The sequence below is a fragment of the Heloderma suspectum genome, chromosome 2, assembly GCF_057233095.1.
Source record: "Heloderma suspectum isolate Gila_16-S chromosome 2, 16-S_ref, whole genome shotgun sequence".
In the NCBI taxonomy this organism is placed as follows: domain Eukaryota; kingdom Metazoa; phylum Chordata; class Lepidosauria; order Squamata; family Helodermatidae; genus Heloderma; species Heloderma suspectum.
This window is the reverse complement of record NC_139459.1, coordinates 331,868,936-331,893,029: the sequence shown is the minus strand read 5'-3', so window position 1 is coordinate 331,893,029 and position 24,094 is coordinate 331,868,936. Positions and strand designations below refer to the sequence as shown.

Genomic DNA, 24,094 nt, shown 5'->3' with positions numbered 1-24,094 from the left:
AGCGACCGCCTCTCGAATTCCCCGCCACTGCAGACAAGCAAGGGGGCAGTGTCTGATCGTCGCTAGCTCAAGAAGCCTGGCCCTGACTGGACAAAGGAAATGGCACTTCCTCTTTCGTCACACTGGTAGTTTTACGGCACGCATTGATTAGCATAGAGCCTTATGATAAACGCGTTCAGTTTTTTTACAAAAAATTAAAAACGGAACAAAATTGACATTTATATTAAAACAACGGGACGGTTGGGAAATATGAAAAAAACGGTACATATGGTCAGCCTACCCTAGACCCCCAGTATTGGCAGCTGCCAAAAGAAAGGGGGAACCACTCTAGGAACAGGCTCTACGGGTGCTTGAAGGTATCACCCAGCTTCTTAGGATACTATGGGAACCCTCTAGGAATGAGGTGTCTATGGTGGGAACCACAGAGCCTGTTCCTAGACCACTTTTTCCTCCTTTTATTTGTTGATCTAATTGAGGGCTTCAACACCTTGATCCTGTGACAAGATGCTGTTGCTGCAAGACCAAGATCTGTTGCTGCTGGGGTCTGTGTGAGTGGGTCTATGTGTGAGTGGTGCATGCTGGTGTACACGTGTGCAGCCTGCGCCACCCAGCAGACACCCAGTGTGGCCCTTGGGGTTAGGGGCACTGTCCCAGCAGTTAGGGCCCGAAGCTAGACCTGAGCCCTGTATGAACACTGATGCTGCTACACTGCTTCTTCTCTACGGTAGCCATGTGCCATCCCTTACAAAAGATAGTCCTCTGTTTCAAAGCATCCTCTGTTTGAAGGGCTGTCCAGGCCAGTCTGGTTTAAAGATAAAGAATGGTAAGGGAGAGCAACAGGGGCCATGAAGCTGCCCATCCACAGGGAGCACCTGGGCAGCGGACTGAGCAGGCACACAGGGCACGTGGTCAGAGTTTCCCCACAATGGTGAGATGCACTGTATTTCCGTTTAAAGTATAGCAATTGTTTCTAAATCTGCATTTATACGCACAAATTACTGCAAAGAGGTTTTATGCACATTTGTGCCCCTCTTTTGGGGAAATGTATTTCCTCTTCTTTTTGGCAATGAGTAAATGGCCCCTCCAGCGGAGTCCAATCCCCTCCTGCCCCATTGCACAGCATTCGAGGGCCTATGTTGGATTTATAGCAGCCAGTTCTAAAAGCGCAGTCCCATGCCCACCTGCTCAAAAGTAAGTCCCATTGAGCTCCATGGGTCTTACTCCTGGGCAAGTGTGTATAGGAGGGATGTTGAACCTCTTTCAGCCCGAGGGCTGAATTTTGTGTCAGAGAATCTCAGAGACCGCGAGAAGTGGGTGGGACTGAAGGCAAAAGGGGTGCTACCAACAATACCAGCATATTCTAGCTTAAAGTTCTTACTGCCAGTAACTAAGCCTGAGGAGAGGCATTTCAGCCTTTTAGGATGGGGGAGAAAAAACTGGGAGACCAGCAAGTGATTCATAGTTGGGGGGAAAGGGGTGGGGCCAAGGAAGGGGCCAGGGCCTTCTGCAAAACCCCAGAGAGCTGGATTAGGACCCCAGGAGGGCTGGATTTATGCCCTGGGTCTGAGGTGCTGCATCCGTGGTGGATAGGGTTGTAATCTAATTAAGTAAATTGAAAGTTTAGAATGACGTAAGGGAAGATCTCTCTTCCCACTAAGAGGACCGTGCTCTAGCTGGAGTGGCATGTTAGTTGCTTGCATTGTTGCAGTTTAAGCCATTGTAAGATGGGGCTGCATGAAGTATATGTGGTGGGCCAGGAGTTTTCCGGGGCCCAGAGGCCCTGTTTTTCAGTTGCTGAAGTCCCCACCCAAAGCCACTTTTGTTTTTTGAGCCTTCAATAGATATTATGGACACATGTAACATTCTTTCCTTGCCATCATGGGGCCTATGTTCATGCTTTAAAAAAAGAAAAAAAACAACAGTCAAATTTCTCACAGAAGCCAAATTCTGCTACTTATTCCAGATGCCACACAGTGCATGGAATAGACTCAGTTTTGGCCCTGACCTACTGCCATGGAAGTAAACAGCCCAGCTCAATGCTACCGGAATATATTTTCTTTTACTGTTGGGTTGATTCCTAGTTGGTTAGCATCAAATCAGCCCATAAATCCATTCCAATTAATGCAAATCAAGCTCTGCCTAATGAAAGGGAATGAGGGTATCCAACGTGTGTGTGGCCACCTTTGCCATGCAGCCCCCAGGATCCTGCTGTAAATGCAGATGAGGTTGCTGAGGTTGGGAATGACCACAGACGTGTTCCTCAGCTGTGACTGCCAACAGCAGCAGACACTTCATCTCAAATCAGCTGCTGCTTTTCCTTAAAAACGCATGTACCCCCCCCACACACACACTTTTAAAAAACTCATTCTAAAAGTTGTAACACATTACTGTTTGGAGTGCACATTACCGTGCTAGTGGGCTGCACAATCTCCATTTACAAAATAGTCCTATTGATATGATAATATCCCCACCAATTAGACACTCTTCAAGTGCAATCCCAAGACTAGAAGGCAGACCCATCAATCACTCAGCCCTGACTGACTGACTGACTGACAGTCACTCAACCATACTCCCTCCCTGTCCCTCATCAGCATTTAGAGCAGGGGTGCAGAACCTCTTTCAGCCAATGGCCAAATTCCATTTTGGAGAAGCTCTTGGGGGCCACATTCCAGTGGTGGGTGGGGCTGAAGGCAAAAGGGTGGGGCTGAGAAACAACCCCCCCCAGCTTATTTTAGCCTAAAGCTCCTACTGTCAGGAATTAAACCTAAGGAGAGGCATTTCAACCTTTTAGAATTGGGGAGAAACTGCACAAAAGTCAGGAAACCACAAAGTGATTGGTGGCTGGGGGAAAGGGCATGGCCTTCTGGGAAACCTTGGAGGGCTGCATTTGGTCCCCCGAGGTTGAAGTTCTGCACCCCTGGTTTAGAGAAACAAAAGCAGAAGACACTATTTTCGGAGATAGAATGTCTGTGTTCCAAAGCCCAAATCATACCACAATGTCTCGTGTAGGTCCAGTTTTGCTTTGGTTGACTTTGGTGGGAAGCCTGCTTCGCCTCAAGAAGCACCACCAGAAATGATACAAAGGGGCCCAATTGGATGTGGGCCATGGCCAGGTCTAATGCACATCCCTAACAGATGCCCATGTGGTATCTAGTATCTCCAGCTAAAGGCAGCAAGGCTGAGAAAGACCCTTGATTGAGAGCCTGGAAAGTCTCTGTTGCTGAGATGTAGATTGCACTGGTCTAAATCGACCAATGGTAGGGCTCACTATACAGCAGCTAGGGACTAGTGGTCAAATTCAGCTATTGCCATACTTTGAAATCAATGGGACTTAATTTAGTCATGACAATTTAAGGCCCATTTCTTTTAATGGGTCTACTCTAAGTATGGCTAAATCTGGGTCTAGCCCATGTGTTCTAGGACAGGAAATAGAACCTGGACTAGGAGGGGCCATAGTTTAGGGGCAGAGAGCTTGTTTTGCACCATAATGTTGCAGGTTCAGTCCGTGAAAGCTTCATTTAAAGACCCCAGAGAGCTGCAGCCAGTCACAGCTGACAATGTTGGCTTAGACTGCTCTGATGAACAGTGTTTATTGGCAGGTCATGGGCCAATGTGTCAATCTCTCCCCCCTCCTCTATGTAGGTCTTTTGCTATCCTTAACTAGCCACCTAGCTTTGCTATCATTTTTTACCTTAAAAGTCTTTCACAGCCACAGGTTGAGACCCAAGTACCTTAACGGCTGCGTGCTCTCATACTGACCTGACTGAAAACTAAAATCTCCCACAGAGGCCCTTCCCTGGTTGCTCCTGTTATCAGAGATAAGGTGGATGTAGGTCAGAATGGAGAAGTTCATTCAGTTTGTATTTTAATATGAATATTCCTAATTTTGCACTTTTGAACCTATACGCCAGGGATGGGGAACTTAGGGAGGTTTGGGGGCGACTTTTGCCCCATGGGCTGTCCCACTGCAGGTGCCAAAAACAAGGGGGAAATAAAAACAACAACAAGATGTTGCCTGCAGCTGCTATGGAGTTCTAAAAGGGAAAAAATTAGATTGTTTGTAAGCTAATTTTGACCCATTTAAGGCTCCATAGCAGCTACAGAATCTCAAAAAGATCAAACTTAGCTTGCAAGCAAGGTAATTTTGACCCTTTGGTGCTCTGTAACAGCTTTGGACGCTGTTTTGTTTGCAAAAAACCTGTATTTTTAAAAGATTTTTTGGGGTTTCCCCCACATTTCAGGAGGTGGGGGGGTTGCATTGAGGGGCTGCAGGGGCCACAGGCAGGCTGTGGGCTGCATGTTGCCCACCCACTATACGCAAATTAAAATTAAATTATCCTTTGAAATGCAAATTTTGCGATGAAGTTTTCCAATTAAAAAATGCATGAAAAATGTGTATATTAGGGGAAGTGTGCACAAACATGCATGTAGTAGCGAAAATAATGTTAAAAATGCAGTACATTAGTCAAATGTGCTTTTAAAAATGCATATATTAGGCGAAACTGTGTACAAAAATGTGCATATTAGGGGAAATACATACAAAAATGTGTATGAGGTTTTGTGTGAACTTTTAAAAAACAATTCTCAAATTGTTGTGGAAATGGGATGAAGCAAACTTAAGACTGGAAAATGAGAAACACAGAGAAACCAGAATGGCAGATTTGTCCATCGATTATGGATGGCAACCAAGGAGAGGGCTTTTTCATCCGTGGCACCTCAGTTGTGAAAAGGAGTATGCCTGGCACCCACAATATTACCTTTTAGGTACCAGATTAAGACATTCTTCTTCTCAGATATTTTAGTGATTTTGTACTGTGTTAAGAGCTAGTAGTTTTAGTGAGCATTCCACTTTGTTTTACTGTTTATATTTTGCATTATTATTGCTTTTATGCCTTCAATTGTGCTATAAACTGCCATTGGAGAAACAGTAAATAGGCTTACCAACATCTTAAACTAATAAATAAATAACTTCTGAGTTGCTTGAATTATTTCCTTTTTTTAACTTACAAAGGCTCACCAGGACAAACATTGAATGCCTCTGTTTCGCTACCTGATCCTATCCAGGTTTACTTAAGGAAGGGTACTTCTTAATGCCTCTGCACAGCCCTGCTTTTGTGAGCAAATCAGAAAACAATCCCCTCAGTTAACAAACTATAAAGAACATCCATGTGAAAAGAAAAATCCTTTATTCTAGAAGATGGGGAGGCTCTTACATCGATTTTTTCGAAAGTTAGCTCAGCTTTTGTTTTTGTTTTCCTCTTTCTAAGGCAGACATAAAAAGACTCCAGCATTTATTCTTAGGACATCTGAATAGTTATTTATTGAGAAGCCACAGTTCTCACACTTTTACAACTGTCGGCTTGTATAAGGCAAAAAAGCAAGATGGATCCACTATATTACACAGAAAATAAAAGCTTCTGGAAGGTAACGGGGGAACCCAAGGGCATGCAAGTTACTGGTCCAAATGCAATGTACATGACAAGATATAAAAACCATTGTGAAAACAAAAGGAGATTTAAATTATGGTTACAATCTACTAAAAGATATCTTCGTACATTGTCATTATTATTATTACTATTATTGTCCTCATTATTATAAACACATCTGTATAGTCTAAGATTGTAATTAAAGTTGTCCTTTTTACAAACACAGTTATCGGAACTCTGAACGTTTAGAGGGGTAAGACGCTGACATAAAACAACTGCTCTGAATCGTAATGCAGACAAGGCTAACCTGTTGTGGATGACTAGTATTCCATTGGTATGTCACTTCTACAAGGTTAGCTGTATATGCTGGAGGACAGTGCTTGGGTATATTAAATGGGAATAATTCCAACTTCTGTTTTACACAGTTTTCCCCCTCCCCCAAATGTACAAAAAAGGTGTCATTTGTAGTAGCCTCACTCTGTTTCGAAGCAGTTGGCATCCACAGGAGAGAAACAAAGATATGAAAGTACTTGTTTCACTTGTCTTCACAACACTTTTACCATCAATGTATATACAGTACATTAATGAAGCATCATTTATACTTTAATTATAACAGGGACACACCTAGCATGTTTTCTATGCAGATTTTGTTTCCGTTAACAGTTTTAAACAATGGTGTTCCATATTGCTTATGAACATATAGATATGAAATTAGGAAACTCAATGAACCGAAACAGAGGTGCTAAATCTTAAGTACCACACGGCTAAAATGGCAATTGTATTGGTAGACTTTCCATGGGCATTTAGAGCAGACAGAAAATTTCCTAATGTGGCTAACTGAATAACAGACTAGATTACATGCACTGGTTTCCAGGCTACATCCAAGTTGGGGGCCTCTACATCTAGAAAGCTAATCATCCTCTTCGTCTTCTTCATCACTGTCTTTCATGGTGATCCCTTGAAGCCCTCCGCCTTCACTTACGGAGGCCGTGGCTTCTTCCACAGTCAGCCGGTTTCGCACTGTGTCATAGGTTTTGCTGTTCAAGGTAGAATCCAAGACTCCTTGCAATCGAAAATCTCTGTAGGTTTTCTAGAGAGAGGAAGTTTGTGTTGTGGAAAAGAGGATAGGAAAGACCATAAATGGTGCAAATTAGGGTTCATATCACCAAATCTATTTCAATTGACTTCCTTTTCAGAAATGGATATTTATTCTCTACTATATTTTGGCCATGTTTTTCAACCCACTTACTCTGAAGCAGGGCTGCTGAAGTAAACAGCAAATGAGGTGAGGTTTATAATGCTGGATGACTGAAGTTTAATAAACATTGGAGCCAAGTGACAAGATTAAGAGGCTCCTTAACCTTAAATAGATATTTGGCTAAAGTTAATACTGCCAACACTATGCATGGACTGATGATTATTATGATATATTCCACCCTTGTTCAGTGATGTACTGGTGAGATATTCACAAAAGTACATCAGCACAGACTAGCATTTCCTCAGTGCTCCCTAGGTTCAGTAGCAAGCTTTTGGGGAAAAACAGGCTAAAAACAACTTTCGGGGCATTTATAGGGGAGAATTAGTGGGTGGGGGAAAAGCTAAGCACCACCTCCCACCTGCCAATCCTCCCCTGTACAAGTCCCCCACTCCTGCTCCAGATCCCCATGTGACCATTATGCCAGAAGATGGGATTGGGAATAACAATATATGAATTTTGTTAAATACATTCCGTCTGTGTTTTGTGGCTTGTCAGCTGTCTTTCATTCTGTTATCTGCTCATTGACAGAACTGGATTTTTTTAAAACCAGAATTTCTTTCTACTTTTGCTAATTTGCATTAGTGCTAATTTGCATTAGTGCAAGTGCACATTAGCGCTGATTCGTAGTTGTGCAAGTGCGAAAGAGCACAAGTGTGTACTTGTGCTAATGCAAATTGGCTAACCCCCCCCACCAGTGTAAAACCAGTCTGCAAGTCCACGAAATCCGCATGACTCGGAAAAAGCTGGTCTGCTGTGGTATCCGAAGGTTGGAGTCATAGAAATTCGAACTGATTTGAATCTGTTGTGGATTTCTCCAACATCCCTAGTTTGGAACCTTGTGTTTGTCTAGTAACATGTAGCTCTGCTCATAGTTGCAAACAGGTGGAGGGTAGTTTGTTTGCACAAGTGAATTATAAAAATTCCCTGTCTACAAATAGTTATTCTTCATATTTGACTAGGTTTAGAGTCTTTTTGATTTTACAGAATACAACTGCCATTTAAAAATGCAAGTACTAGTAAAATACATGTGCCATTTAACATCCTGAAACTGTTTAAAGGTGTTTTAGCTATCTAGTATGTCTAGAGTAATTGTTAAAAATGTGATTTATTACATAGATTTAATGGCATAAAAGACACCTTCCATGCTCTTTGGTGCTCCCCAAACTAACACATAATAATAATGTGATGATACCTATTGCTTTTATTTATGAAAATTAAAACTCTTTTAATAATTTATTCATGCCTTGATTTTCAGAATATACAGTTCTACTCTTTAACAAGATGAATGACTTAGAACCAAAATGATCAAATATGTATTTACCTCCTCCTGTGATCTTATTATTTCATGTAAGCCACTGAGATTTCACACTGAAATAATTATCATGTGTCCAACACACACACACGCACACGCACACATGGAAAAGAGGCTATATTCGAGATATCTTATCTCCCCCTTGCAATCCCTTTTCAAAGACTGTAAACACCTATTGTAAGGGAAATTATTTCAATTAACAATATGCGTAATTCTGATTCGTATTTCCAACAGTAACCTCAAAGACACGGAAACCGAAATCAGTGATAAAGATTGCCATCCAACCAATTTTGCAAATATGAACATCCAAAGGAAAATATATCAATTGGAATAACCGTGTGTGTGTGTATAAAATTACACATAGAGACCTAGTTGACGTGATGATGAACCATGGTTCTGACCCTGATTTCATATCCTGGTTAAAGCACAGTTTCCCAGTTTGGATTTTCCGGGAAACAGTGGTTTAAACAAGCTTGGATAGAAGCATCAAAGCTGTGTATGCGAGGGAAGGGGAAGGGGGGAAGCACACAAGTACATGGCTCATTTTCAGGCCAATAAGCCACAGTTTACCAGTCTGAGATGGTTATGTCTAAACTGAGCCATACACAACTCTGTGTTACAAATCTTACCTTTATCTATAACATTTACTTACATTTAATTAAATAAATTGACTAAATTACTTTCCTAAGGATTGATTCACAGAAAATGCTTTGGTGTAATTATGGAATTCAACTAAATAGTTGTGAATTGTGACAATAGTGTGGAGAAGGCAACCATGGATCTGTGATAATCGATCCTTCAGTGCAGGTAGGCAACTTTGGAGGGCCACCAATTATTGCCACCTCCGGACCCCACTGGGAGCTGCACTCTCCCATTGACAGAATTCCTGCTGCCAGACCACTACATTGCTGTCAAAGTTTGGCTCCTTTTTGTGCTTCCTTCAGGTGTGGTGACACATCTTTATGTTAATCAGACCTGGGGATATTAACCTGAGGTTCTAAGGAGCACTATTAATTTCATCTCTGTTGAACCTTATCACGTTCACAGCTACATGGAGCTTTCTTGGAAGCAGTGTATTGAAATATCAAGCTATCAGATGCCCATCTGGTTCCATTTTTAAGTGGCTACCACACCCCTAATGTAATAAAGGCCCAGGACCCCTTCCAACATTATCTTTGGTCATGTGGGAATAGCTGCAGCATGGCGCCTTCCCACCCAATTTAGTAATGTCAGAAGTGCAAAATTGCTTGACGGCAGTCCATATTGTACCACCTTCTCATGCCAGTGTTCCCTCCCCAAAGGGCTGGCTCAATATATTTTGCTGCTGGAGGTGAAGGGCAAGATGGCACCCCACCATTCCATGTACAGAAGCTGACTGGACTGGCAGCTGAATCTGGTTTTAATACTAGCTGCAGGACAGTCTCCTCTAATGCATCTGAGGCAGCAGGTTAATGCAAGGAGCTTAGGGCAGGTGCTCAGAGCTCTGTGTTATATGACTTTGCTGCTGGTCCCTGCCCTCCAGCATTTGCCACTCAACTCTACCTAATGGTAGAAATGGTTCTGCCAGGAACTGGAGCAATCAATGCTGGTGTGGGAAGCAGCTGGGGTTTGGGCTTTCCCAAAGTGTTGTCACAAAAAACCCATGCTGCAGCTTAATTCATTCCACCAAAGGTGACATTGGACATGTGCCCAACTTGAAAAACAGGTAAGATGGTAAAGCAATGTTCACCTTCCTTAGACTGTCTCCTAGGCTTCCTTCCACCGCCCCTCTTGTATGAATAGCTTTCTTACTTTTGGTTGGACCTAGGATCTCTCTTCCATAAGAGGAAGGGCTCTGCCTGTGGAAGGGCTCTCCAAGTTTTGGGGACCCCCCTCCACCCCATACCAGTGCTCACCCCATTCAGGAGGATTTCCTGACCCTCCATATAAAATTCTCACCGGGCTGGAGGGGCTGCCGTGGGAAGAAGGGGCGGGGGAGTCCAATTCTGCCAGCACAGTTGATCCAGCTTAAATCTGGATCGGACCCTTAAAATACATCACACTGACTTTGTTCTGTAAGGCCCTTGCAGCCCATGACAAAGGCCTCGCTCAGCAAGTTGATAATCATGCCCCTGCTTCCTGGTGTTGATTTTGCGCTGCCCACTTTCCATTTCCCTTTTTGTGTGCGGAGAATGTTTCCTCCAAGAAACAGAACAGCACAGATATAATGAGCCAGCTTACCTTTACTACCCTAATAAGAGTTTTCAGCTGATAGATGTGAAGCTGAAGGTCCATGCGGTCTGTGAGCCAGGTGCAAACGATGTTCATGGAGCTGGTGTACCATTGCTGCAAAACAAGCGAGAGTTCTCCAAGGAGATGGCAAACAACAGAAATAGGATGTGCAGCCTATAAACACAGTCCACTGGCAATCAGATTCTATCAGGTGTTTCAGTCCAGTCATGGAAATAGGACAGGACTTACTAAAGAAAGGATGAAATTTTTGACCACAAGGTTCAGGAGCCCTTGTCTGGCACTTCTTCTTTCAGTACCTGATGTAAAACTGGTATTCTAGAGCTCTTAATGCCAAAACAGACATTACTTTAAATGTCTGTCTAGCAGCTACGTCTCTTTTTCGTATTTACTTTAGAGTAGAGTAGGTGCAGGTGGCTCAACCAAATCAGCACTCTAGGATGGCAGGGGAGGCCTGATCTGGATTGGGCCCCCTGTACCTTCACTAGAGTACAAATGAAAAAGAAAAAGGACATAGCTGCTAGATAGAGATTTCGAGTAATGTCTGTTTTGGTCTGCAGAATACATCCTTGAAGACATCTTTTTTTCATTTTGCTTTGCATTATGTCCCTGTCCTGTTTGTGAAAGTCACCATTCAAATGGGGGGTGAGGCCAGTGGGAGAAATGGAAGTATGATACTGCTTAGAAGTATAACACTCTGCGTTTGTCTTGGTCTTCGCTTCCAAATTCTTAAAAGACGGAAGTGGAGTATAGCACCTGATCTCATTGCTTCTCATCTGTCAATCTCCCTTGCAGTTGTGCAACTTCATGCAGCTTCAGATTGCCAGCTGGGCAGAGCAGGGAGTCCAGTGCATGTATGAGTTTCGCAGTCCCAATGCTTAGGCAGACATAAATAACATTTGGGGATGTGGAAGCAAAGGTGTCCAAATACCAGTTCAAAAAGGGGACAAGAAACATCTGAAAACATTTCAGCTATTAAATCCATTCTGCCCTAAGTTTTAGAAAACATAATTGGAAAATAAAAATGCGGTCTGTGTGCAGAATGCATGCGCAGTCCGTCCTATAAACAAATCTCCAAGGAACAATTGTGTACATGTACTACATGCAAATTCTGTTTTACTAGTCTCTTCCACACAGAGCCAGACCAGATTATTGGGGGCAAACCTGGGCCTAGGAACCAGAACTCAGCTGAACATTTTATAACTGGCAGGGGAAGGGCATGATTTAGAGGAGAGAAGCCATAAGTAGGGGAAGAATAACTCTTCCACTGCCTGGCACTTCCCCTGCATGCTTTGCTTCAGCCAAGGATCCCAGATGTATCTGCTGCACCTGGGAGAGGATCAGCTGTGGAAAAGGCATGCAGGGGACAAGCGGTGAAGAGTTAAGCAGGAAGGGGGTTAAGACACATCATTTAACTTGGCTTTTCTATACTTTTTGTAAATTGCCTGGACTGGCATTAGAAAGGTGGTATAGAAATACATTAAATAAATAAATGTTATTTTATTTTAGTTATTACATTTCTACACTGCCGCATAGCTGAAGCTCTCTGGGTGGTTCACAAAACAGAACTGAAAACAGTAAAATACTACTAATAAACTCTCTCCACCTGCATCTTCAGCCCTCCAAATTGCCCCCACTTCAAATTTCAATTGCCTCCAAATTTCCCCCACTGCTTCCAGACCAAGGCCTTTTTGCTACATGTTCAGCTTGGATCACTGGTACTTCCAGGTTACAGGAATTCAGGGCAACTACACAACAAACTGCTCTGTTTCAACACCCTCTAATTGAGGGTTGCTAACTTATTTTCTGGCAGGGTTCCTGTGCCTTTAACAACGGCATGAGAGGCACCTACTCCACTGTGGGGAAAAGCGTCCTCTGCTAAATGTTGGCTTGCCACTCAGATGTTGAAGGCACAGGAGTTCTGCCAGCCAGCAGCACTACTCTGGTGACTGTAGATTAATGCTGGAAAAGGGAGGTTGTGGTTGTATCCTTCCCTATTGTGGCAAGTGCGTGCACTGAAATTCCTTTCCTTGCATGGATGATCACAGCCACTGGATTGGGGCAAGAGTGGCTAGTGACACCTAGTTGTGGTTTTCCTTTTCGAAGGAGTGCTGCAGAGTGTCCTCGGCTGCCAAGTTCGCAACAGGATCCCTGGGGCAACTGAGTAGGGGTGTGACAGCTTATGTTGTCAGTCAGTTCCCCACTTTTCTTATTAGACTTGCGCATCAATTCAAGACGGGAAGTTTTTCCTTCTGTAACTTACTCTAAATTACTCGGCTCTGCCTTTTTTTAGACTGTCACAAACAGAATGTTCTCATTCTCTCAGAGGCTTTTGGGCACAGGCTACCCTCATAAATATTTATCGTTTCAGCTTTGCATCCCAAGGTAATGAGGATCTCTTGTTTAATACACGCCGTTTGTTCTTTTCCACCCATGTAACCTTGCAGCCTTTTCAATCCGAAGGATGGCTAAACTGATGCAATTTGCCTACGGTCACAACGATTTTCAGGAATTAAGCGATTCATGTTTGCTTTCCTGCTCTTCAGCATTTATTTTGAACAGATCCATCTCAAATGGACTACTTTTATTGTTTGAGATGGTGAAGCTCTTCTCTGTTAACAATAATAACAGTAATATACTACATATATCACTTCATTACGTGACACACTTCGCAAGTTTGAATGCAATTGTTCCCTGCCAAAATTAATGTATTCATGAAATAAAGTAATTAAGGCTGCAATCCTTACCTGGAGGAAAGCTCCACTTAACACACTGGGACTTGCTTTTGAATAAACATGCATACAATTGCTCTGTAAACCTGTTACTCTAAAATATGCAGCTACCAATGCAAGCCTATGCATGTCTCCTCAGAAGTAAGTCCTATTGAGTTCAATGGGACTGACTCTCAGGTAAGTGTATACATAGGATTGCATCCATAGTAGTGGGAAGATGAATAGAGGCTGCTCCACTTATACAATGAGTAACTGGAGAAAAGCTAGTAGCCAATTGCCATCAATATCAATGACAAAGGTGGCAACCCTAAACACACATCCTTAGGAATAAGTCTCATTGAACTCAAGAAGACTTTTGTATAAACATGTTTAGGATTGGGCTGTAAGGTTATAGTTTACAGGATTAGCCTCCTTTACTGACAAAAAATGCATCTGTATCTAAATGTGCTGTACAAGGGTAGGTTCACACAGGGCATTTTAACTTTAAGGAGACTGCATTTAGATCCTTATGATCGTGGCGTGTGTCACATTTCATATGAGCAGGAAAAAAATTGTTAACAATAATTTCCTGCTCATTTACAACACCAATTGTTGTAAAACACATAGATACATTTATTTTATGGGGCATTTAATAAATTCAATCACTTAATTAACAAAGCTTTGATGTGCATATTTTAGTGGCAACTTTTTGAAGGATTTCTCTATCAGCAGTAAAACTCAAGACTGCTTCCCACCCTCCACTGGGAAGACATGGATTCACAGCCTATTGGGAGCTCCCTGTGCAATGTGCCCATATTATGCATGTGTTTTTAAACACATTTTAGAATGCACATTATTACATTCCTAGCATGCAAAATATGGGGCGTGCTGAAAACATATGACATGGCCTGCCAGCTTAGCAGTGAAACAGTACATTTGGTTCACTCAGCCTCAATTTTAAATCTCCAGAAATAGTACATATGGAAGCTAGAGCAACTTTCCATTTATTAGACTGTATAGAGTATTCTGATTCCCTATTCCATTCCTCTTTGACATTCTCAACATCACCACATTCCAAAAGACATTTATAAACAGCTATTGTAGGCTTTTCAAAATGTTCCATTTTGTAAGGAGCCAATTAATTCCTCTAATGATATAGGAAGTGCTGAAGTGCTCATCGCTGATGGCCCATATATAAACTCTAACAAATGCTGTAGCTGAATATATTGCCAACCAGCGCTAGGCAGTAAGTGATAAGCTGCAATACTGAAAATAGTAAAAATTCATTGGCCAATAGGATAAATTCCATTATCAACCCAATTCCTCTACATAAAAGGTTGCCTCTCTATTTTCAAGACTGAATTTTCCCATGAAGTTAATTTAGCTGAGAATATGGATCAAACTGTAGCTGATACATTGTATCCCAAGTCTCTCTACCTGCTAAAATGGCAAGTGGAGCTATTCCTTTCTTTTTAATATGCCTAGATCCTAACGTCATCCAGCCAGAAAGAGGTTCCCAACAAGTTGACTCCAAAACAACACATGGAGGAATATCAAAAGAAAAAGATGTTTCCAGTCATTTGTATTAGTTAATAAATAAGCCTTGTGATATAAACTGAGATCTGGAAAATTAAATCCTCCCTTCATGATTGGCAACTGCATCCTCTTAAATGAAAAATGGGGAGGAGACCCCCCCATAAACTTCCAAGATGCTGCATAAAGTTTTTGAAAGTATGTTTGGGGTATATATAAAGGAATATTATGTTGTATATTAATTACCTGCGGCAAAACATTCATCTTAAATATGTTAACTTTACCCCAAGTACTTAAGTGATGCCCACTTCTCCAAGTCTTTTCCCCAGAGACCATGCTCCCTTCCCTTCCCCCAATGCCTTGTAGCTGGCATGGTTCTTGATAGTTTCCACGCTCAGAAAAAGAGCGCAGAGAAGGTGAAATGGGGGCATTTCTGGGGGCAGGGAGGGGAGGAGACTGTGGAAGCCTCTTTACGGGGCTTCCTAAGCATTGTGCAGCCTCTCCCCCACTCCGATGTGCCCCCGCTAGACAGCCAAAATGCAGGGTGGCTGGAGCATGGAGGAGAGGATTCCCTCTGTGCTCCACTCGCCCTGCATTGGATAGGCATCAGCCTCCAACTTTGGAGGGTGACATCTATTGCCATAGGATTGTGCTGTTAATTATTTGAGAAATATCTCTAGGCATCAATATACAAAGATACTTTATCACTTCTGGACACCAATGAAATTGCTATTTAGGAACCACATTGGATGTCTTGATATTACTTACAGGCATTAATTCAGATTTTGACCAATTGATAGTATAACCTGAAAGTGTACCAAAGGCATGAATTAATCTTATTAATTTTGGTATATAAGACCCTAGTAAAAAGTAAAGGTGTCCCCAACCAGTCGTGTCCGACTCTAGGGTGCGGTGCTCATCCCCGTTTCTAAGCCGAAGAGCCAGCACTGTCCGAAGACACTTCCGTGGTCATGTGGCCGGCATGACTGAACACCGAGGTGCACAGAACGCCGTTACCTTTCCCACCGAAGCGGTACCTATTTATCTACTTGCAATTTCTTGCTTTTGAACTGCTAGGTTGGCAGAAGCTGGGACTGAAGACGGCAGCTCACTCCGTCACACAGCACTTGGGTCTCGAACTGCTGACCTGCCGACCTTCCGGTCTGCAGTTCAGCGTCTTAACCACTAAGCCACTGCGGCCCTACTGATAAATAACAAGTCATCAGCACATGAAGCTGTTTTATATTCAACCTGCTCATGCCCCAAACTGTTAAATGTCTCTGTTCTGCCTAATTGCACACACTAAGGGTTCTGAGCACAAATCAAATATCAAGGGAGACAGAGGTGCCCTGCTCCACACTAAAGAAAAGTGAAAGAATTCCATTTGTCATCATTCATGACAAAGGAGAGAGAGATAAAATTCTAACCCATCTTAAAAATTCCTGCAGAAACCCAATTTTTTCCAAGTTCAATATAATTTGTCAAATGGTTTTCAGCATCAAGTGAAATAATCACACCTGAATCCATTCTTTTAGAATTCAAAGCAATCAGATTTAGCACAAGCCTTAAATTATCTGCTCCCTCTCTCTGGCAAGTAAATCCCACTTGATCAGGATGTATTCATGTATGTATCTCAAGGTGATGTATATAGTAAGAACTGCAGTTAACATTTTAGCATCCATGTTGATTAAGGAAATCGGCCTATAATTTGCACAGTTGGTATGGTCTTTGCCAGATTTAAGGATAACTGTTATATAAGCATCATATAAAGACACTGGTAAAGTTCCTGATTCAAAAGCCTTATGATAAAGACAAAAAAGGGTAGGAGTCAACAAGTCTAGTGTGCCTTATACCATTCTATCGGAAAACCATCTGGTCCTGGAGCTTTGCATTCCTCATTTTTTGATGATTCTTAGAGAGCAAGCTGGGGGAACATGGGATTGTTTGGTTTCTGGGATTTGAGGTCAGAACCAGGGCTCCAACCTTGGAGCCAAGAAACCGCACTCCCCTCTCCCTCATAGTTGGCGTAATTGTCTCTACACCAGCTACATCTCCGTGCTCAGAAATGGAGCAGGAGACAGGGGAAAGGGGGCTGTCATGGGGGGGAAGGGAGGAGACCACGGAAGCTGCTTTATGCAGCTTCCTATCAGGTCTCCAGGCTCCTTCCCTCCCCCTCCCCCTCCCCTTAGCTGCAGCTAGACAGGTGAAATTCTCTGTCTTGGCAAAAATGCAGGGCAGCTGGAGCACGGAGGAGAGAATCCCCTCTGTGCTTCAGCCGCCCTGCATGGAATAGTCAGCAGCCTCCAATTTCAGAGTCTGGCAACTATTCGGATAAGATTGCATCCTTAACCTCTTCCATTTGCAAAGTTTTTGCAAGTAGTTGCTTTTGCTGCAAATCCAATTGTGGAAGGACCAAATCTGAAAAGAAAATGTCAAATTCCTAAGGATCCCTTTCGTTCCTATATAGTGCAGAATAAAATTTTCATTTACTTTCATGTTCTTAGGCAAAAGCTGCTTAATTGCAGTATCATAATGCTAAGGGATCCCTACCCTGACTATATAGCAAATAGCCTAGGTTTGCCATAAAGAGTTTTCCTGATTACTTTAAACATACATTCACATTTTCTTCTCCCCAGATAAATCATGAGGATACAGGATGGCAGAGAGGTCAGACTAAATACGATCCCTGGGGAAGGAAACGGCAACCCACCCCAGTATTCTTGCCATGAAAACTAAATGGATCAGTACAACCAGAGATATGTCGGTATACCATCGGAAGATGGGACTCCCAGGTCGGAAGATGGTCAAAATGCTACTGGGGAGGAACAGAGGATAAGTTCAGCTAGCACCAGATGTGATGACGCAACTAGCTCAAAGCCGAAAGGATGGCTAGCAGCCGATGATGCTGGTGGTGAACGACGAATCCGATGTTCTAAAGATCAACACACCATAGGAACCTGGAATGTAAGATCTATGAGCCAGGGCAAATTGGATGTGGTTATTGGGGAGATGTCAAGATTAAATATAGACATTTTGGGTGTCAGGGAACTGAAATGGACTGGAATGGGCCACTTCACATCAAATGACCACCAGATCTACTACTGTGGACAAGAGGACCACAGAAGAAATGGAGTAGCCTTCATAATTAATAATAAAGTGGCTAAAGCAGTGCTTGGATACAATCCAAAAAATGACAGAATGATCTCAATTCGAATTCAGGGTAACCCATTTAACATCACAGTGATCCAAATATATGCCCCAGCGTATATTATATTTATATAGGAGACTGGAATGCTAAGGTGGGTAGTCAAACAACACCTGGAATTACAGGCAAGCATAGTCTGGGAGAACAAAATGAAGCAGGACATAGGCTGATAGAATTTTGCCAAGACAACTCACTGTACATAACAAACACTCTCTTCCAACAACCTAAGAGACGACTTTATACATGGACTTCACCAGACGGTCGACACCGAAATCAGATTGACTACATCCTTTGTAGCCAAAGGTGGTGGACATCTATGCAGTTGGTAAAAACAAGACCTGGAGCTGATTGTAGTTCAGATCATGAACTTCTTATTGCACAATTTAGAATCAGACTAAAGAGAATAGGGAAGACCCACAGATCAGTTAGATATGAGCTCATGAATATTCCTAATGAATATGCAGTGGAGGTGAAGAATAGATTTAAGGGACTAGATTTAGTAGATACGGTCCCGGAAGAACTATGGACAGAAGTTCGCAACATTGTTCAGGAGGCGGCAACAAAAAATGTCCCAAAGAAAAAGAAAACCAAGAAGGCAAGATGGCTGTCTGCTGGAAGTACTGGAAGTAGCCCAAGAAAGAAGGAAAGCAAAAGGCAACAGTGATAGGGGGAGATATGCCTAATTAAATGCAAAATTCCAGAGGTTAGCCAGAAGAGATCAGGAATTATTTTTAAACAAGCAATGCGCAGAAGCGGAAGAAGATAATAGAATAGGAAGGACAAGAGACCTCTTCCAGAAAATTAGAAAAATAGGAGGTAAATTCCAGGCAAAAATGGGTATGATCAAAAACAAAGATGGCAAGGCCCTAACAGAAGCAGAAGAGATCAAGAAAAGGTGGCAAGAATATACGGAAGATCTGTATAGGAAGGATAATAATATCGGGGATAGATTTGATGGTGTGGTCAGTGAGCTAGAGCCAGACATCCTGAAGAGTGAGGTTGAATGGGCCTTAAGAAGCATTGCTAATAACAAGGCAGCAGGAGATGATGGTATCCCAGCTGAACTGTTTAAAATCTTGCAAGATGATGCTGTCAAAGTGATGCATGCCATATGCCAGCAAATTTGGAAAACACAAGAATGGCCAACAGATTGGAAAAAATCAACCTATATCCCCATACCAAAAAAGGGAAGCACCAAAGAATGTTCAAACTATAGAACAGTGGCACTTATTTCACATGCCAGTAAGGTAATGCTCAAGATCTTGCAAGGTAGACTCCAGCAATTCATGGAACGAGAATTGCCAGATGTACAAGCTGGGTTTCGAAAAGGCAGAGGAACTAGAGACCAAATTGCCAATATCCGCTGGAGAATGGAGAAAGCCAGGGAGTTTCAGAAAAACATCTATTTCTGTTTTATTGACTATTCGAAAGCCTTTGACTGTGTGGATCATCACAAATTGTGGCAAGTTCTTGGTGGGATGGGGATACCAAGTCATCTTGTCTGCCTCTTGAGGAATCTGTATAACGACCAAGTAGCAACGGTAAGAACAGACCATGGAACAATGGACTGGTTTAAGATTGGGAAAGGAGTACGGCAGGGTTGTATACTCTCACCCTACCTATTCAACCTGTACGCAGAACACATCATGCGATGTGCTGGGCTTGATGAAGCCAAGGCTGGAGTTAAAATCCCTGGAAGAAACATTAACGATCTCCGATATGCAGATGATACCACTTTGATGGCTGAAAGCGAGGAGGAGCTGAGGAACATCATGACGAAGGTGAAAGAAGAAAGTGCAAAAGCTGGGTTGCAGTTCAACCTCAAAAAAACCAAGATTATGGCAACCAGCTTGATTGATAACTGGCAAATAGAGGGAGAAAACGTGGAGGCAGTGACAGACTTTGTCTTTCTAGGCACAAAGATTACTGCAGACGCTGACTGCAGCCAGGAAATCAGAAGACGTTTACTTCTTGGGAGGACAGCAATGACAAATCTTGATAAAATAGTGAAGAGCAGAGACAACACTGACAACAAAGGTCCGCATAGTTCAAGCAATGGTCTTCCCCGTAGTAACCTATGGCTGCGAGAGCTGGACCATAAGGAAGGCTGAGTGAAGGAAGATAGATGCTTTTGAACTGTGGTGCTGGAGGAAAATTCTGAGAGTGCCTTGGACTGCAAGAATATCCAACCAGTCCATACTCCAGGAAATCAAGCCAGACTGCTCACTTGAGGGAATGACATTAAAGGCAAAACTGAAGTACTTTGGCCACATAATGAGAAGACAGGATACCCTGGAGAAGATGCTGATGCTAGGGAAAGGGGAAAGCCAAAGGAAGAGGGGCCGACCAAGGGCAAGGTGGATGGATGATATTCTGGAGGTGACGGACTCGATCTTGGGGGAGCTGGGGGTGGTGATGGCCAACAGGAAGCTCTGGCGTGGGCTGGTCCATGAAGTCACAAAGAGTCAGAAGCGACTGACCAAATAAACAACACAGGATTGCACCCCCCATCCCTTATCAAATGGAGGGAGGTTCTTGGTTCCTTTCAAAGTTAATAATTTTGATTGCATTCATCCTCATCATAGTATTGTAGAACTTTATTTTGAGTTGTAAAAGACTTCCCAACTCATTCCTTCCTACCCTCTCAAGAGTGGGGCCATTTCTAAAAACAAAAGCATCAGAGCTCAGGCTGTTGTGAAAGCAACACTTTCTTCCCTGGAAGTCTTTAAACCTGAGGGCCAGTTTGCACAGTATGTTTTTGTCAGAGAATTTCTAAATTTGTTTAACTGTTACTTCAACAGACAGACATTTGAGAACATGCACATCTTGTGAGTACATTCATCAGAGAGCTGGAATTAGCAGCAGTTCTTTGTTGAGTTTACACTCAGTGGCAAACACAATATTTGTTGTTGTGTAATGTGTGCAATGGCTCCAAGGATGTGTGTGTAAGAATAGACTGTGCTTAGTGCTGTTGCAAATGCCCTTTGAGCATGCCTCAGCATCCTTTTTGTTATTATTTATTTATTTATTTATTTCATTTCTATACCGCCCAATAGCTGAAGCTCTCTGGGCGGTTCACAAAAACTAAAACCAAACAACACACAATAAAACAATTTAAAATATATAGAACATTAAAACCACAATATAACAATACAACCACAATAAAACCTAGCAGCAGTACAGGAGTTTAAAATACAGATTTAAAACAGCAAAGATAAAAATTTAGAAAGCTAAAATGCCTGGGAAAATAAAAAGGTCTTCACCTGGCGCAGAAAGGAGTACAATGTAGGCGCCAGGCGAACCTCACTAGGGAGCTCATTCCAGAGCCGGGGTGCCACAACAGAAAAAGCCCTCCTCCTAGTAGCCACCCGCCTCACTTCCTTTGGCAGGGGCTCACGGAGAAGGGCCGCTGATGATGATCTTAAGGTCCGGGCAGGCACATATGGGAGGAGGCGATCCTTCAGGTAACCTGGCCCCAAGCCGTTAAGGGCTTTGAATGTTAACACCAGCACTTTGAATCGGGCCCGGAAATGGACTGGCAGCCAGTGCAGCTGGAAAAGTACTGGCGTAATATGAGCTCGCAGGCCAGTCCCTGTTAACAATCTTGCTGCCCTATTTTGGACCAGCTGAAGTTTCCGGACCATTTTCAAAGGCAGCCCCACGTATAACGCATTGCAGTAATCCAGACGAGAAGTTATCAGAGCATGGATAACTGTAGCTAGGCTATCTCTGTCCAGATAAGGGCATAGTTGGTATACCAGCCTAAGCTGATAAAAAGTGCTCCGTGCCACTGAGTTCACCTGTGCCTCAAGTGACAGTTCTGGATCCAAGAGCACCCCCAAACTACGAACCTGATCCTTTAGGGGGAGTGCAACCCCCTCCAGAACAGGTTGAATATCACCTAGCCGGGCAGACGAACCACCCACTAACAGTACCTCCGTCTTGTCTGGATTGAGTTTCAGTTTATTAGCCCTCATCCAGTCCATTACCGTGCCCAGGCACTGGTTCAGAACAGCCACTGCCTCACCTGGTTTTGATGAGAAAGAGAGGTAGAGCTGGGTGTCATCCGCATATTGATGGCACCTCAGCCCACACCTCCGGATAACCTCCCCCAGCGGTTTCATGTAGATGTTAAACAGCATGGGGGATAGAATAGAGCCCTGTGGAACCCCATGGCACAATTGCCATGGCACAGAGCAATAATCCCCCAGCACCACCTTCTGGAATCGGCCATCCAAGTAGGAGCGGAACCACTGTAGTGCAGTGCCTCCAACTCCCAACCCAGACAACCTATCCAGAAGGATACCATGGTCGATGGTATCGAAAGCCGCTGAGAGGTCCAGGAGAATCAACAGGGTCGCACTCCCCCCGTCCCTCTCCCGGCAGAGGTCATCCCACAGGGCGACCAAGGCAGTTTCCGTTCCAAAACCAGGCCTGAAGCTCCTTCCTGCTTCCTGCTTATTACTGCTTCACATGTTCTAGGACTCAGCCTAAAAGTTTCCAGTGTGCAGTCCTCCTTCAGGATCACTTCTGACAAGATGTATTTCCTGCACTGGTAGCCATTCTGTTTAAGACCACGTGTACAACCCACTTGTAGATTGTCATGCTCATGCACACTCCTATTTGCTGCCTAAACCTGTGGTGGACATATCCTAAAGAGCTACAGCCAATCACTGTTTCCCATCCAGTGTAGGTGGACTGAAATAGATGCTTGCCCAATCAACATGCAGTTGGTGTGGGTTTCTAATATGGAAGAGCAGACCTTGTAGGAAATTCATCACATTTGAAGCAACTCTCTCAGGTGAAATCCTGCCTTCTCAGTTTCACAATTTTTAGAGTCCAGGGGAAAATGTCTCTGAGAAACCATCACTTTTTTTTTCTGTTCAGAACCTGGCTTCTGCAAGCCAAACTACACATCTTCAGAGTTCTGGCTTCATCTCTGCTTTGTCAGGATTTAAAAGCTTCATTCCTTAATATGTGACATTAGAACTAGACAGTTTATGTATGAACCTAATAGATTCTAACCTGATGTTCAGTATAGCTTTTCCTGTCTCTGCCATCTACATCAACACAATACACATACATGAACCCCTGTTCATTGGATGAAAATGCCCAGTACATTTTTGGGTGGTTTTACATCTGCTTTATCCTACAGGATGGTGATATTTGTGATTCCCCCTTAGTAGGGTTCCCAACTTTTCAGCTGGCCTCTGTAGCTGGGTCTGTAACAACAGCCTGATATGTAGGAATTAGTTGGCAAAGTCTTTCACAGCATGGAGGCATATGTTATTGTACCTGCTATGACTGTGAAAGTCACAGTTAAAGGCACAGCTAAGAGAGGCTGGTTGAAAAATTAGCAACCCTGGCCTATGGTGAGATTCATATAGATTTCTATGTTGTGAAAGCATCCAATGTACCCCCTTGAGAATGCCAACCTGCTCAAATCCAGGTGGAGTAGCTGTGAGTGGTAGCCAGAGCTAACGTGAGACATTCTGGTGCCTGAGGTGGAGCAGCAAATGCTTCCTGCCCCCCCCCAGGTGCAATTACCCAAGACCGATCAATTTATTTTGGTACCTGAGGCAGAAGAATCCCCCGAGCGCTTCTCCCCCTCCCTGGCAGGAAGCATACAGTAACAATAAGTTAAATAACCAACAATTTACTTTCCTTTCATGACCCTCAAAATCAGCTCCTGAAGGTGGCTTTTCAGCCCTGTAATTCCAAAGGTAATCACTGGTGGATGTATTAAAAAATGCTCCTGTCATCTGTAATCATCGTTGCTTCCATGACAGCCCAGGCAGTTCACATTTTTGAACCTGCAGCAAACATCAGTGGTCTGCACAGTTGCCAAACTCCCAGGCTTGTCTCTGAATATATAAGCCACATGGGGGGTGGGGGTGGAGGAATGATATGAATAAATCTGCAAAGTAACACACACCGATGGTAGTGGCAGCACATTTGATGAAAAGCTGTGCTGGGTTCCTGCACTCCGAGGGAGGTGGTGTCATTACACATCCACCAGAACATCTGCAAACTCCCGTTTCCTTTTGGTAGCTTTGAATGGGAGCCTGACCTCCTGTTCCTTGCCATGAACCTTGAGTTCACACTCACATTTTACATGTTACAGGAAGCCACAGCTCACTCCAGGGGTGCTGCAAACAGAATCGCATAAGCCAGATGCAACCCTGCTTCTTTAATGCACCTGAAGGAGCTGTATTCTTCATTCAAAAAAAAAAGGGGGGGGGAGAAAAAGAAAAAGCCCACATACTAGTAGCTTAAGGTCAGTCCAGCTTTTGTAAAGAGGCAGACAAAACCAGGAATGCTTATGGGGCTGAATTGTCAGCAGGGTAGCGGAGGGATTACAAGAAACCTGTGACTCTGCCTCTTTCTGCCTTTGCTGGTAGCTGTGTGTGTGTGTGTGTG

General features: G+C 43.3%; 1 protein-coding gene across 2 annotated transcripts in view; it reads right to left on the bottom strand.

Moving 5' to 3' along the window:
- Positions 1-5,169: 5,169 nt before the first annotated feature.
- CADPS (calcium dependent secretion activator) overlaps positions 5,170-24,094 on the bottom strand; it is a 517,790-nt gene continuing 498,865 nt past the window's right edge. Inside the window, exons 31-32 of one of the 2 annotated variants that reach the window (XM_084840490.1) lie at positions 10,217-10,321; positions 5,170-6,516 (exon numbers count right to left, since the gene is read on the bottom strand). In XM_084840490.1, coding sequence (XP_084696616.1) covers positions 6,337-6,516; positions 10,217-10,321 — 285 coding nt within the window. In that variant the 3' untranslated portion in view covers positions 5,170-6,336. The remainder of the gene's footprint in view (positions 6,517-10,216; positions 10,322-24,094) is intronic. The other variant, XM_084840489.1, reaches the window with a different exon arrangement.